The 15460-nt window shown below is 30.8% G+C and overlaps 9 protein-coding genes across 9 annotated transcripts; 5 read left to right on the plus strand and 4 right to left on the minus strand.

The window, feature by feature from the left end:
- Positions 1–29: 29 nt before the first annotated feature.
- On the minus strand, positions 30–1217 carry GO595_010495 (small nuclear ribonucleoprotein E; the record flags this gene model as incomplete). The annotated part of the gene is made up of 1 exon (XM_067913181.1): positions 30–1217. One exon carries the CDS (start codon positions 1215–1217, stop codon positions 30–32), a length of 1188 nt encoding a protein of 395 aa, XP_067769233.1.
- Positions 1218–1938: 721 nt separating this feature from the next.
- Positions 1939–2694, plus strand: GO595_010496 (uncharacterized protein; the record flags this gene model as incomplete). Its single annotated transcript, XM_067913182.1, has 1 exon — positions 1939–2694. The coding sequence occupies one exon, from the start codon at positions 1939–1941 to the stop codon at positions 2692–2694; it is 756 nt and encodes a 251-aa protein (XP_067769234.1).
- A 383-nt stretch (positions 2695–3077) lies between these two features.
- Positions 3078–3470, plus strand: GO595_010497 (40S ribosomal protein S15a; the record flags this gene model as incomplete). Its single annotated transcript, XM_067913183.1, has 1 exon — positions 3078–3470. The coding sequence occupies one exon, from the start codon at positions 3078–3080 to the stop codon at positions 3468–3470; it is 393 nt and encodes a 130-aa protein (XP_067769235.1).
- Positions 3471–3623: 153 nt separating this feature from the next.
- Positions 3624–4040, minus strand: GO595_010498 (DNA-directed RNA polymerase II subunit RPB9; the record flags this gene model as incomplete). Its single annotated transcript, XM_067913184.1, has 1 exon — positions 3624–4040. One exon carries the CDS (start codon positions 4038–4040, stop codon positions 3624–3626), a length of 417 nt encoding a protein of 138 aa, XP_067769236.1.
- A 1255-nt stretch (positions 4041–5295) lies between these two features.
- GO595_010499 (dynein light chain Tctex-type 1) lies at positions 5296–5628 on the minus strand (the record flags this gene model as incomplete). Its single annotated transcript, XM_067913185.1, has 1 exon — positions 5296–5628. One exon carries the CDS (start codon positions 5626–5628, stop codon positions 5296–5298), a length of 333 nt encoding a protein of 110 aa, XP_067769237.1.
- A 1339-nt stretch (positions 5629–6967) lies between these two features.
- On the plus strand, positions 6968–7312 carry GO595_010500 (small GTP-binding protein; the record flags this gene model as incomplete). The annotated part of the gene is made up of 1 exon (XM_067913186.1): positions 6968–7312. The coding sequence occupies one exon, from the start codon at positions 6968–6970 to the stop codon at positions 7310–7312; it is 345 nt and encodes a 114-aa protein (XP_067769238.1).
- A 498-nt stretch (positions 7313–7810) lies between these two features.
- GO595_010501 (cation efflux family protein) lies at positions 7811–8926 on the plus strand (the record flags this gene model as incomplete). Its single annotated transcript, XM_067913187.1, has 1 exon — positions 7811–8926. The coding sequence occupies one exon, from the start codon at positions 7811–7813 to the stop codon at positions 8924–8926; it is 1116 nt and encodes a 371-aa protein (XP_067769239.1).
- A 595-nt stretch (positions 8927–9521) lies between these two features.
- Positions 9522–10796, plus strand: GO595_010502 (uncharacterized protein; the record flags this gene model as incomplete). The annotated part of the gene is made up of 1 exon (XM_067913188.1): positions 9522–10796. One exon carries the CDS (start codon positions 9522–9524, stop codon positions 10794–10796), a length of 1275 nt encoding a protein of 424 aa, XP_067769240.1.
- Positions 10797–12590: 1794 nt separating this feature from the next.
- Positions 12591–14078, minus strand: GO595_010503 (uncharacterized protein; the record flags this gene model as incomplete). Its single annotated transcript, XM_067913189.1, has 1 exon — positions 12591–14078. The coding sequence occupies one exon, from the start codon at positions 14076–14078 to the stop codon at positions 12591–12593; it is 1488 nt and encodes a 495-aa protein (XP_067769241.1).
- Positions 14079–15460: the final 1382 nt, after the last annotated feature.

Genomic DNA, 15460 nt, shown 5'->3' on the forward strand with positions numbered 1-15460 from the left:
TCACAAAACATTGCTTATTCTAAAAAATTTTATTCACCAGCAAACAATCTTAAAATTGCTTCTACGGTATTTTTTCTTGGTCTTCTTCCCCATCTTTTCAATATTTCCTCTATTAACGTTTCTTCTGGGTTGTCATTTTTTTCCAATTCTTCCATCAACTCGAAAGGCGTTTTAAATCTCATTGCTAAATTAGCGGCAAGGTTCGGTCCAACGCCAGGGATTAGCTTGATTTGTTCCTTCCAAACAGACCCGACGGTTTGGCCGAACTTCGTTTCTTTGCAAAATTTGACAACTTCGTCAAAGTTTCCGACCGTTTGCGAGGACTCGAAAATGATTTTGGAAAGGGAAGAGATGTAACGCGAAATAGAAATACTAGAGTCACAAAAAACGACTTCTATTCCATATTCAAATGCAATTCGAAGTTTAAGTTCGGATTGTGTTTGAGTTTCTTTTGTGTTTGGTATTAAAAATACTTTTCTGGAAAAAGGACTTGAGCTAAAACGACGCTTTAATGAGTCATTCGATAAGTCACTGACTGTTGCAATTTGTATTAAAAAATCAAAAATTTCGGTTCGATTAGAAAACCAAAATGTTCCAACTGGGATATCAAGTGGGCGCCATTCAATTTGGGTCTGGCGGAGAATGTAAGATATATCAATAGAAGCACGACATTTAATTTCGTTTTGATTTGCAATTATTGATATCTTGGAAATGGATGGATCAATATCATTTAGATTGGTGAGAACTCCAAAAAGTTCGTCAGAAAGAGACTTCCCATGAGAAGTAAGAAAATACTTGGCAGGTTTGCCTGATTCTTTTTCGACTAAACCATGTTCTTGAAGTGTTTTTATGGAGCCCCAACTGCCAAAAAACTGTTTGTGTCTAAAACTATTGTATGGAGGAGGTCTATATTTGATAGCTCTTAGGATATCAGATTTTGTCATTTTATTTGGATATGATTCATGAAGAGCTTTTAACATTTGACGAGAAACAGATCCTTCTTTTGGCACATAATTGTCGACACCAGAGAAAAATATTTCAAGCTGTTTTCCTATATATTCATCAACTCCAATTAAATCTAAAGAATCTTCCAAATTCAAAATTATTGGGCATAAACCAATGCTATTAATAACAACACCAATACTTTCTTGTTCCGATTCTGGTGCTTTTTTACGGAGTCTTGTAAGGAATGAAACCAGAATCTGGTTTTGTTCCATCACATCCTTTTATGTTCAAAAGTGACAATAAACGTACGCTGTTACAAAGTTGCTAATCGATCAATGCCACTTAATTAAAATTGTAAGGGGAAAATGTATACCAATACAGCAAAAAAGGCATACATTGTCCTTACATTTATTTTCTTTATAAGTTGAATTACTTTTTTTTATTTAAAAAATACATTATTTTTTTTCCTCTAATTGTTTAATTTACCACACCTATTGCTTACATTTTGTATGAAATGAAGTTTAATAAATTTATTTTGTGAAAATAAATGCTGAATAATATCTATTTAATTTATTGAATAACATAATTATTTTCATCAAGCCAACGTTGTGCCTGATCGATTGTTCCAGAAATATGGTGAATTTGGAACTGAACATTGATTCCATGAAATGTCTCTATTGATTCTAAGAAAATTTTGAAATTCAAACACCAATCACGTGGCACCCGAAACACCCCTAGTCTTTTTTCTGGTATCCAAAACATTACTTTAAGGAAAGGCATTACATTTCCTGCACCAAATATTCCAAACATTTCTTGGAAGGATGGATAAATTTCAGTTATTATATCTTCAGGAGAAGGAGAGTATTTACTTGCGCTTTCATCTGTTAATATTTGAAATACAATAAATCGTTTCTTAATTCGCACCATTACTGAAATGTCATATGAAATAATCAAACAAAACGGCTTTTTGTCACTTTTTGCTGTCAAATATCAATGTCTCTTGTACAAGCAAAGGCATTCGCTGCGAGAATTCATGCAAAATTAGTTCCTATTGAAGAAGATGTTTACAAATTTGAAGATGTTGCTCTTTGTCTCAAGAAAGTAAAGTCAATAGTTCTTTATTTATCTGTCAACATCATCTTTCTCCTTATATATCTTCTCCATCTTCCACCAATGTCACTTATTGCCATAATTGTCGGCCTTTGGGCATTACTTCCATATTACAAATCAATTCTTGAAAAACTCATCAGGAAATTCATTTTAGGAAAGAAAGTCAAAACCCTTGCACCAGATGCCCCACGTAAGCGCTACGATATTGGTCAAATCAGTGCATTCTGTGGAACAATTTATTACATTATTGAAAACCAAGTTGCATCTGCAAAGAACGGTCTTAACAACAAGAACATTATGAACATGGGCCTTACATTCTTTGCCCTTAACTTCATTTTCTATCTTTTCCTCTCATTCCCAGGTGCTCTCATAATGTGGATCCTCATCAATGGAATTATGCTTCTCCCACTCATACTCCAAAACCACATCAAGAATAACTTCCACAACCTCCGCAATCGTCTCCATGGACACTTTGCACATCATCAAGGTCCACATCCAGAAATGCCAAAACATGTTATCGAACGCGAAGCTAAACCTGAAGCAGTCGTCGTAAACGAAGAAAAGAAGGAAGCAGACGAAGAAAAGAAAGAAGCAGATGAAGGAAAAGAACAACAAAATGAGGAGCAAAACCAATCATAAGAAATGTTGAATTCCAATAAAATGGAATTTTTTCCTTTTTAATTTTTATATTTCATTGGGTTGAATTGAATCAGCTGATTAAATATTTCTTTGGATATGATCTGAATAATTTAGTATTAATAGATAAAAAAAATAATGCGCTGTTAAGCTCTTTAATATGTGGTTATATTTGAAATGATTATAATCTGAGAAAATAAATAATTTATGATAAATCTATTTTTAAAAATTTTATTAAATTTCTTGAATTCATAAATGAAAGCCAATTATAAGTAAGGGGAAAATACATATTTCAGGTTAATTACTCACAGACATTCGACAAATTCTTCAAATTTTTATTCAATTATCATTAACGGTCGCGGCGGTTTTGGCCAACCTTTCTCCAAATGGTCAGAACTTCAGTTCTCGCAGATGCTCTTAAAGCTATCACAAATGCCGAACGCCAAGGAAAACGCCAAGTCCTCGTTCGCCCATGCAGCAAAGTTATCATTCAATTCCTTAAGGTTATGATGAAACGTGGATATATTGGTGAATTCGAAGTTATTGATGACCACCGTTCTGGCAAGATCATCATTAACTTGCTTGGACGTTTGAATAAGTGTGTTGCTATTTGCCCACGCTTCGATGTTCAACTTACCGAATTAGAAAACTGGCAATCAAAGCTCCTCCCATCCCGTCAATTTGGATATGTTGTTCTTACAACATCACACGGAATTTTGGACCATGAAGAAGCTCGTAAAAAGAATGCTGGTGGCAAGATTCTTGGAATGTTCTTCTGAACTAAACTATAACTCATAACATACTTTTTTGTTGTTTGAGTTCAGATATGAAAGTTTGTTTGATACTTGTTTCATGATTTTTTTGGAAAATTAATTTTTATTTTTCACAATTTAAACCTAAAAAAATTCGATTTGCTTTATCGAATTTTTTATTTACTGATCATTGGTCCACTGGTGGTGGCATACCGTACATTCCATCATTTCAGACAAAGTATCTGTACCTGCAAGTGTTGGAGCAAAGAAGAAAACGCAATCATTATCTTGCTGACAGTTTGGGCAGTGTGCAACCCTTCTTTTTAGAGTTGGATCGTCAGCAATTAAGCGATGTGCGATATAAGACTGATCAGAGGAACGTTTCAAAACATTGATGTAAACTCTATTTGATTCAGCTGGTTCTTCATGCCCGCAATTCTTACATACGTACATTAATCTTAAATTTTGTTGATCAGCTTTTGGGACAAGCATATTATTGCATTCTTTACAAAATTTTATACCAGTACCTACACTTTTTTGGTGCTCAGATGGAGGATTCATTGATCCTTGTGTTGAAGGAAAGAAAAAATCAGACATCGAAATGTTCGAACAAAGTTTCTCAATCAAGAGACCGTTTAGTTAACGGTCGAAAAAATCGTTATGAAATTAATGTTTTAATAAAATAACACAATTGGCCAAAGTTTAAGCCAGAAATTAGAAAATTGGTTGATCAGAAACTGATCCATAAAACAATAGTATGCAATAAATAATTGGAATTGCAAATGATGGTATGATGCAAATTTCATTTCCTTCTTCAAGAACACATTTTGGTGATAACAAGAAGTAGGAAATAAGGGTCATTACCAGCATTACACGTGTTCTTTGTTTCTTCATTGTAAATAAAACAATGCTGTGATCATTTTCAGATGATAATGAAACAAGAGTTGGCGATACAACAGTTATAATCATTAATAATGCCCTAATACATGTAATAAAGTTAATTACATTCCCATGACTGGAGAAAGAGTAAGTTGTTGAAAACATGAAAACGCATGCAAAATCGGAAATTATTCCATTTTCTAAATAGAGTGTAGTAACAAGCGAAATTAAATTGACCCCAAAAAATAAATACTGTAACTTGGTAATATGTGAGTAATCCAAACAATAGTAAATAATGTATAACGAAATTGATATTGAAATAAATGATATTAAAATAATAAGTTGTTTGTATTGGGAAGGATCATCTCTGTGTTTATAAATGCATTTGAATGACAAAAGCATTGAAAACCTAACTAAAAGATAAGAGTGAATAATGATAAATATTAGATCTAAGAACTGACATATGTCATTAGGTTGAATATCAGTGAGTGAAATCAAAAATGCACCAAATAAAGGGAAAGCAGCAATAACAAAATAACTTAATTTTTTGACAAATGCATTAAAAACCATTACAACAATATTTCCAATGCAAATACCAAGAAGATATTTTGGCGTTGCATCGTTTTTAAGAATATTAGAGAGATATGCAATTGAGTTCGTCATCCATTGGGGTTGATCCATCCTTGTATTTTTTAAACGTATTTTCTCTAAAAAAATCTAAAATTAGCAATAAGGAAATCGAAAGGGGTTGTCATATCCTCTGCGTTTATATTTTTTAATGCGAAGCCAGACAAAAAGTTTAAGTCCGACTTAAGAATATATATCTTATTTAATTATCTTTTTTGTTAACTAAATCAATAAAACAATATCAACAATACACACCATATAATAGTACCAAAGTAAAATAATAGTGACATTTTAAGAAAGTGTAATTATATAAGAAAAAAAAAGATGAAAAAAAAATCAAGTGCTTTTAATACTTAAGTCCCCAAACTGTGGTGATGCACTGCATGGTGTCGTTAACCCATTGGTTTGTAACACTTCCATCATTTTGGGGATCCCAAAGTGACATTGTAACAGTATGAACACCATTGCTTCTCTTTGAAAGAACTAAACAGTTAGCCAAATATTTGAATGGCTGGAATTTCTTATCGCTAAGTTTCTTTAAGATGTCACGAATAATTTCTTCGCACCAACCTTTAACATTTTCAGCTTTATATACCTTATCTTCCAAGTGGCTCTTTACTGTTTCATTGATTATCTCTTGGATTTGATCTTTGAAATCTCCAAAACTTGTTTCAGCCATTCAAAGATGATCTGACTTGTTTCTGCAGGAAAACCGCTAAAATATGTTTAAAAAATTAAACGGTTTCATGGGTTTGAACGCGCTACATTTGTCACTTTTCTCAGTTGAATCACACTTTTGTGTAGTGTAAATATTTCAATTTTCTGTATAATCTGAAAAATTGAATCTTTCATATTTTTACAACAGCGGTTTGGCGAAGTGTAAAAATCTGAATTGTTTAAGGCATATTCACCATTTTATTGTTTTAATTGCTGAATCATTAGTTGACTAAAATATCAAAAATATTATGATTCTAAAAATAAAATAAATGAATCAAGTATTAGCTCATTATCATATGATAAATTTAATATACATAAAATCTACACCTCAAAAACTCTATGTGCCATGACTTACAGCAGAAAATTTGGAAATCTATTTGGAGAGTTCCATTTTTAAGAAGTTTTCCATATTTTTATTTTCATTGACACTTTTTACACTATTTTTGATTCTTTTTTCTAAGTGATTAAAAACAAAAATGGAAATTAAAACTGATAAATTATTGATAAGAAAACTTGTGCTCAATGATTGATAATCTAATCAAAAAATTGCTACCGATTTTTTCAAATCTACATATGCTATTTATGATGCCTTTGTTTTCATAAAGACAATGGAAGTTACGTTTTATGTTTTTGCTTCCATTCTGATTATTAAAGCAAAGGATATACATATGAAAGTTATAGTTTAGTGATTAATTATATAGCCAAAAACGAAAGGTAAAGAATTTTACTAACCTAAAACAGACATAAATGGTAGGACAAAATAGCACACATGTGAAATCGTTATTAATTATTTATTAAATAAATGTGATGTGATTCAGCTGAAGGTGTTCATTTGTAAATACATTTTCAAGTTTATATATTGTTTCTTTAGTGAAACTTAGCTTAACTTTTAAATTAATTGATTTGTTGCTGACTTTGTCCATCATTAAAACATTAATTTATTTTTTTTAATTATGATAACCAAATCCTCGGTTTTAATTATCTGTTGACTTATTATAGAAATTTATCATTACTGTGATATCAGAGTAAACTTAGAGTTAATTATAATAACTTGAGTTCATTATAATAATGAATCATGAATTGACAGTCTTTGTTCGATTTAAAAAATGAACAAAAAATGCATTCATCCAAAAATTAAAATTGTTTCAATGGGTGAAAGCAGAGTTGGAAAAAGCTGTTTAATAAAACGGTTTTGTGAAGGGAATCGATTTGTCTCACAATATATACCAACAATTGGAATTGATTATGGTGCACGCGAATTTTCCCTTGATGGCATTCAATTTTATGCTCACTTTTGGGATATGTCAGGTGATGATTCATATTTCGAAGTTAGAAACGAGTTTTACAGTGATACAGATGGATTCTTAATTGTTTTTGATATATCATCAAGAGATTCATTTAATCAAATTGGCCGTTGGATAGATGAGGCCAAAAAATATGGTGCAGATTTATCATCAGCAGTTCTTTGTGGAAACAAATCAGATTCGCCTAAAGCATCTGTTTCAATCGAAGAGGCAAATGCCTATGCCAAAAAACTCGGAATTCAATTCTTCGAAACGTCTGCAAAGAGCGGCAAAAATGTTTCTGAAACTTTTTATCATTTGTTTAGTCTTGTTCTCGCAAAAATGAAAAATCGTTTAAAGTAAAAATTTGTTTCTTTTGTAAATTACAATTTTAAGCAAAATAGTATAATTATTATTTTAATATTTAACTTATACAATAAAACAAAATCAATGAAAAACAGAATTGTGGAATGTGATTTCATTATAAAAAAATAATTAAAATGATCAATAATATGTAATCTTAAAAATTTATTCAAATTTTTAAATGATCATTAAATTTTTTTTTAAATTAATTTAAACTCGATTCCAATAATAAATCTATCAGATAGGATATATGAAATTATTATGATTGAACTTATCGAAATATGTTTCATCTGAATATGCATCACTGGCAAATTTGGGCATACAAAAAGATGTTCAACAAAATTCAATTGCTTAGAAAAATAACTTTTTCTGAGAGGCGAACAAAAGTGCCGGTGATTTCACTTGTGATTTTCAAAGGATTACCCATTCAATTTTTGAATTGTGATTCTGATGGAGATATCATTTCATTTTTGTATGAGTTCGAAAAATAATCATCATATGGATCTCATTGAACCAGTAAACTGTGATGAGCTTCTTGAAGTAAGCTTGGAAAAAGGAGAGCAACAACATTCACATCCTAAATCAACATGGCGATTGATCACAATGATAGTATTAAATTCTATATTCTTTTTAGCAGAATTAATTGTTGGGTTTATATCTAAATCTTTATCTCTTCAATCAGATGCATTTCACATGCTTTCAGATATCGCAAGTTTAATCATTGGTCTTGTAGCTCACAGGTTATCTAAAGATTTACCTACGTCTAAAATGACATTTGGTTGGTCTCGAACAGAAGTTTTAGGCGGCTTAATTAATTCAGTTTTCCTTTTAGCAATATGTTTAACTTTATTTTTCAGTGCAATTGAGCGATTTTTTGAAGTTAAAGATATTCAACAACCAATGCTCTTTTTCATTGTTGGTTCACTTGGTTTATTTATTAATATTGTAGGATTATTTGTGTTTCATGATCATAGCCATTCTGATAATTTAGCAGGCGTATTCCTTCATGTTCTTGGAGATTTCTTAGGTTCGATTGGAGTTGTAATTTCAGCATGTGTTGTTACATTTACTGATTGGAAGTATAAAATGTATGTAGATCCAGCAATTTCAATTTTAATTGTTATTGTTTTAGCTTTAGGATCATCGAAATTATTTATAAAAACATCCAAAATTGTAATTGAAAGATGTCCAGAAAAAATTGATTATGATAAAATTAAAAATGAACTTTTAGAAATCCCATCAATTATTTGTATTCATGAACTACATATTTGGGAATTATGCAAAGAAAATTACATTGCTCTTGCACATATTATAATCGATTCGAAAGAAAATTATGGAAATGTTTTACAATTAGTTCATAATAAAATGATAAATAATGGAATATACTCTACAACAGTTCAATGTGAATTTGCAGATGATTTCCCAAGTGGTGTGGACAAAAGCGATTCTTGTTTGTTTTCCTCATCAGTTGGAAAGAAAAATAGAGCATTTGTTGCAAATCCTGTTTATGAACATTTAATTGGATGTCCTCATTTAATGGTAGATGACTCGCAAGAATCAATTACTGATAACGAAGCTAATCCAAGTTCAAATAATAATGAATTTCAAGCATAATAAAAAATAATAAATAAAAACCTTATAATGAAATATATGTCATTTTTAATTGTGAATTAGTAAAACTCAAAAAAAATTATTTTTGGTTTAAACATTTAATAAACTCTATGTGAAATAAAAATACACTTCAAAAACAAAATATGATTTAGTTTATGAATAGTTGATTATTCGAAAAATGATAATAATATCCTTTTTAATATATATTTTTATATAGCTAATAAATAATTTTATAAATTCACAAAAATTGGAAACACTTAATAAAAAGAAAAAAATTTATTAATTAGAAAAAATAACTGAGTTTTTTTTTTATATTATAGAATATCAAGACATATATATATATATATATATATATATACATTTGAAATCTTTCATATATTCATGGTTTGCCAAGGAATAATATAAAAAAAAAAATACCCTAATATATTGTTTAATCTTTAAATATATTTTTGAAAAATATCATGAACACAAATAAGGCTTTTTCGAGTATAATGGGGGCCTTTAAGTTAACGACAGATTTCCAGGATTTATAACGAATTTTTGTTTGATTTCTTCAAAAAATATTTCATTTTCACATAACATTTCATAAAGATTTTTAATGGCAGAGAACGAACAGACAAAGAAAAGCGGGATCTCATTTATTATAATTATTCTCGCCATCATCATAATCGCTGCAGGTGCTGGATATTTTTATTTTACTCGAAAAGAACAAATTATTTATGATGAACCAATTAAATATGATAAAGTTTTTCCATATATCTTTAGTCAAAAATTCAATTCATCTCTCCAAAATTATATCAACAATAAGACATATAATCAATATTTATTAGTTTATGGAGCTTCAAATTCAGGAAAAACTCGTGGAATCAATGAATTTGGCAAAATGCTAGCAGCCAATGGATCTCTTGTTCTTAACTTTGACTTCTTAGAAATAGGACAATACTCTACTCCCAAAGATATAATATCAATAATAAGTGAAACATTTATTAATTCATTCAGATCCATATCCAAAGGCTCATATTCCTTCCGCTCGGTCAAACCATTATTAGATGAATTTCTTCTTTCAGCACATGCAAAATCTGTTAATGTAAAACCACGTCTTGCAAACAAAGAACTTAATGAAATCCTTTCTGCCATCCTCGGTGTTGTTAACACAATCAGTGGGAACTCACATATTACTTACAAAGCTCTCTTTTACATATTAAATCTAATCTCACCAATCATTGAACCCGTTGTCATTATCCATAACATTGAGAATCTCCGCAAAGTACAAAGCGCCTCTGAACGTCTCTCTGTATTTTGGGAAGAATCTCATGAATTTCTTGATTTCAATTTGTCATTCCCAGTCATCTTCGAAATCTCTGACCAGAGTTCACTCATTGATCATACTATACCTCTTGAACATGATTTATTCACTCTTGTTGATATTCCCCCATTCAATCAAGAAGAAGCAAAGCAAATCTTGGTCGAAAAGGAAAATATATTCACTCCTGAAAACTTTGCTTCGCTTTGGGACGAGTTTGGAAGTTGTGGCGAATGTTATGATTTTGCATATCAACTTTTGTCTCAAGGCTTATCATTAGCAAATACGATCCTAGAGATAAAATCACGAAAGAAGGAAATAATTTTAAGGGCATTAACATCATTACAAAATCAGACATTAGCAGATGAAAGAAATGAATACTTGAAGAAATTAGCAAGGAAGCCTATAACGGTTGTAGAAGACCCAGAGGCAGCGGCATTCTTCACGAGAAACAAAGTCGCAACAATTAAAAATCTGACAAAAAGTGCTAACGTAAAGTGCAATGATAATCTCATTGCATCTTACTTGGGAACGAAAAGCGAGGCTCCGAGTGCAAACCCAAAAAATTGAATAAATACTTATGATTTCATTTTTTTTTTTTTCAAAGAAAAAAAGAGATGAAAAAAATTACAGTAAAATTTGTTTTCGTTTTTTGGCAGCTTAGGTAAGATATTTATTGCTTTGGGTCAGAGCTATAAATGGAAAAATATTTTCTCAATGTATTTGGTTCTCAAATTGCAATATTTTCATTGTTTAATTTTTATAGAGATTATTATTGGAAAAGAATATTCTTTACTTGTTAAAAGCATACTTTTAGGCATAATTCAACAAAATAGGAAATTATTATTTTGATAATATGTAAAAAATTATATAAGTCAATGACTTAAAAAGATCAACGCGATGGATTTTTATTCACATTACCAAATGAATATAAAGCTTTTACAAATAGATAAGCTGCAAATATTTCGTACGTTTTTATATAGTCCGTTAATAATTTTTTAAAAACGGCGCCAACCGTAAACATTGAATATATTTCAATTGGAATATATTTTTGTGAAGGGAAAACTTTCATTATCAAAATATATTTATCTAACTATTTAAAGAATATTTCCAAGATTATCATTATAATTAGTTACTACGGATATGTGACATCATATATTTTTATTTATATTAAAATTAATATGTTAACCACAAAGATTTTTGTAGAATACATTGTAATTTGTCCCCAGATTGAATTTTTTTGAAAAAACCTCATGTTCTCTTTCAATAATTGTAACAAAGTGATTTATTCAAATTTATGGCATAATACGGCCAGAGCATTCAAATTTAATTCAGTTGCGTCAAATGAACATTTTCGAGCAGCAAAACCAGAATGTCACCATCCCTGTGTTTGCACAAGATGTTAGGAGCTCTGGACGCAAAGCATCAAAGAAGATTAAATTTACCCCTGAAGAAGATGCAAAATTAATTTCTTTGGTGAAACAAGAAGGCACTAAAGACTGGATTAAAATATCTCAGCTGATGGGAACTAGAAATCCAAGGCAGTGCCGCGAGCGATGGTGCAATTATATTAATCCTGATTTGCGAAAAGACCCATGGACACCTGAGGAAGACATGATTCTTCAGGAGAAGTTCACAGAAATTGGGCCGAGGTGGAATAAGCTTGCGAGGTTCTTTAACAACCGATCTGACAATAGCATACGAAATCGTTGGAACCTTATTTCGCGCCACCACACTAAGACAACAACTCATCAGCAAACCGAAAGCTGTCCGATTCAAGTGCCTCAAATTTCGGTATCAAATCCTATAAAGGATTTAAAAGTGAGTTTTAACATGCATCGATTTGATGATTCGTTTTTAATGGAATCATCCGAACTCAATATCTTTAGTGAAGAAAGAGACTCAGAATTATGGGAGAATTTTTTATTCTTCTAAAACTTAGTTAAGTTTTCAATGTTTTTTGGGTCAAATGTTGGGTGTGACAAAAATTCAAATACCACGTATTCAATTTATGAACTTTTTGTAATATATCATAATATTATACAACCAAAATAATCAATTTATTTCAAAAATTTCCTTCGTATAATCAAAAATTGAGTTCGGAGTTATCAAAAAGTTGCCGATTGATAAAGAAAATTGGAGAAACACACAAATTTCTGTGAATTGAAACAATACTTTACATAACGTATTTCAAACGGTAGAAATAATTAAAACGAAAGAATATCAGTTTTAAAGAAAACAACTCACTCCTCCCTTAATGCATTCTCCCGGCTGTTCCGCATACTTCGATTTCGAGCTCAAAGTGAACTTTTGTCTGCACAATTACGTTTAGATGAAAAAAATGACTTAACAAATGAAGAAATTTTATTCAGCCATTGCTTCTTCGAGGTCTTTATGCTCGTCTCTCATAGCCATTGTCATTCCTTCGAGGTAGTCCTTCTCGATTCCAGGCTGAAGTTGTTTTATTTTCTGTATGTTGAGAACAATTTGCTTCTTGATTAGGTCTGCATACTGCTGCATTGACAACTTCTCATTTTGGATGTCGGACACCAACTTATCTCTTTTAGCTTCCAAAATTTCGCCTTGCTTAATGATCTTTGGATCTTGTGGAATTTTGTTCTTTGTTGTGACATCCTTATAAAGAGCTATTTGCGGGAGAATCATTTCCAACGCTGTCACAGAAATAAATGATTGAAGCATATAATCCGGCAAAACGAACACATCTGGAACTTGTGGAGGTGGCGCTGCTGCAGGAGGTGACTTTTTAGGTGGTGGTTGTTGTGGCTGTTGTTGCTGCTGTGGTTTCTTTTGAGCAGCAGGCGCTGCTGGCTTAGGAGCTGCTGCCGCTGGTTTGGCGGGTGCCTGACGGGGTGCCCCCGATGGCGCTGGGGTGCCCTGCTGGCCGATAGAAGGTGACAGGTGAAGTAATTTGTCAACGGTTTCGGTTGTTTGCGCAGCCAGCGGTTCCCTCATTGCGCAGCAAAGCATCATGCTGTAGACGTTCTTGGTCTTCTTCTCGACTTTGAAGCTTGCCTCGTTTGCGAAAATACTGTCTGAGGAGAAGACAGTTATTGGTAATTCATATGTTCCAATAACTTCTTCTGCTTTTTTAAGAAGGCTTTTCTTGATTTGAAGAAGGGTTATAGACAACCTAAATTTGTTTATCTTCTTTTTAGGAGTTTCTTGAATGCCTGAAAAAGTATATTTAATTGTGGTATCTCCAGGAACATCAATTGGAAATCGTGGTTGTACATCATCTAAATTAAGAGCAATGATGTACTTCCCATCAGGTGCCTTTAAGTTACTTATCTTAACAAGAACGGAATTTGGTTCGATCAATTGATTAATAACAGGCCTTTCAATGCGGAATGTTTTTGTAATAAGTTGAGGAGGCTGCTTCTTTGAGGTGTACGCATCAAGGAGTTGATCATATGTCATTGAAAGAGCCCAAATGAAGGATTTTAATTTCTTTGAAATTTGTGGATCTGGTGTTGCAGAAGATTCGTGGTCGTGAAGAACCTTAGTGACCCAGAGTTTATCATCGTTAACAAGCTTCATTTCCATGAGAAGTCTTTCATTTGGATAAACAGCTGCTAAACTTACATCAATTTTAGCATTTTGAACTAAGTCTAAAAATTGCTTTTTTGCTGTTTCAGCTTTTTCGGGATCAGAATTTTTGAAATTGATTGCGTCTTGAATGTATTTCATTCCAAGGGAAAATGCAAAGCCGACAAGTTCATCTTTTGTGCTACTATTACTGTTACCTAATTTACTTCTTTCTTCTTCCTCTCTTAATTCTTTTAAAAATTCTTGTCGGTATTTCGGATTAGATGTTAATCTTCTTAAAGACATATGAGTTAAAAAACCGCCGGTTTAGCGGTTAAATTTGAGTAAGTTTGTTTGATTTATTATAAAAAATGAAGTCAATGACTATTTATGAATATCTTACAACAATCCAAAATATTATATGGAATATTGATAAAGAAAAATTAAGTGAATCTATTGATGCAACAATAAATTTATTTGATGATGATTTTCCGTGTTCTTTTTATATGATTCTTAGTCAACTTATTTATTCATCATTTGTTTCTAAAGTAAATGATTTTGATATATGTTTACGTTTTATACAAGAAATAGATAAACAAAAATCTACAAATAAAATGTTTGAAATTTTTACACATTATCTTATTGGATTATATTCTCAAGAATCATATTATATCCTAATGAAATTGTTGGAGCAAAACTTAATTAATCCGAAAATGATACAAAACATTCAAACTTTATATTTCATTCATTATCAACCATATGAAATCAATATCGAAAATTCTCTTCCTTTTTCAGTTCAATTTAAAGATAATATAAAAGAACTCAAAGAAAATAATTGGGAACTTCATAAGAAAATGGTAAAAGAAGGAATTAATCCGTTGGAAATTGCAAAGATAATTCGAAATGATGAAATAGAAAAACTTCAAGAGATGACATCGCAATCAAAATTTGATTTTAATCAAATAATTAAACCATCACTTTATGAAAGATTTTCATTTATTAACGATTGGAATGTCACATTAATTGATTATGCAGCATTCTTTGGTTCAATTAAATGTTTTAAATATTTGCTATTAAATGGTTCTAAAATAAATAATACAGGTAAATATGCAATTGCAGGCGGAAATGAAGAAATCATTCATTTGTGCGAACAAGATCATTCATCGTTTTATAATGCATATGAAACTGCAATCGAGTTTCATCGAAATGATATCTTTAAATATCTTTATGAAAATAATATTGTTGAAATTGACGACTTAGAAGATTTAGGTGGGAAATGTGTTTTATATAGTAATTTTGATCTTTTTTATTATTTATGTGAAAAAGGAATGAAAATTAAAGAAAGCATAATTAAGAAATCAGTAAAAATTGGAAATTTGTTTCTTCTTAAACATTTCCTTAAAGAGAACGTAATTCAACAATCTTTTCTAACATTATCTGTAAACTCGGGGAATATCGAACTTGTGAAATTCATTCTTGAACAAAAAGATATTAATGTTAATGCTATCAATAATGATTTTTAATTAAATTCAAAATTTATTTTTATAATTTTATATTTCAAAATAATATTTAAAACAGCTCTTATGATTGCTGTAGAAAATGGAAATACAGAAATTGTTAAATTACTTCTTGAACAAAAAGGAATTGATTATAATTATACATCTATATTTTTATATGATTTAAGGTTT

Source organism: Histomonas meleagridis (genome assembly GCF_020186115.1).
Source record: "Histomonas meleagridis strain 2922-C6/04-10x chromosome Unknown scaffold_61, whole genome shotgun sequence".
In the NCBI taxonomy this organism is placed as follows: Eukaryota; Parabasalia; order Tritrichomonadida; family Dientamoebidae; genus Histomonas; species Histomonas meleagridis.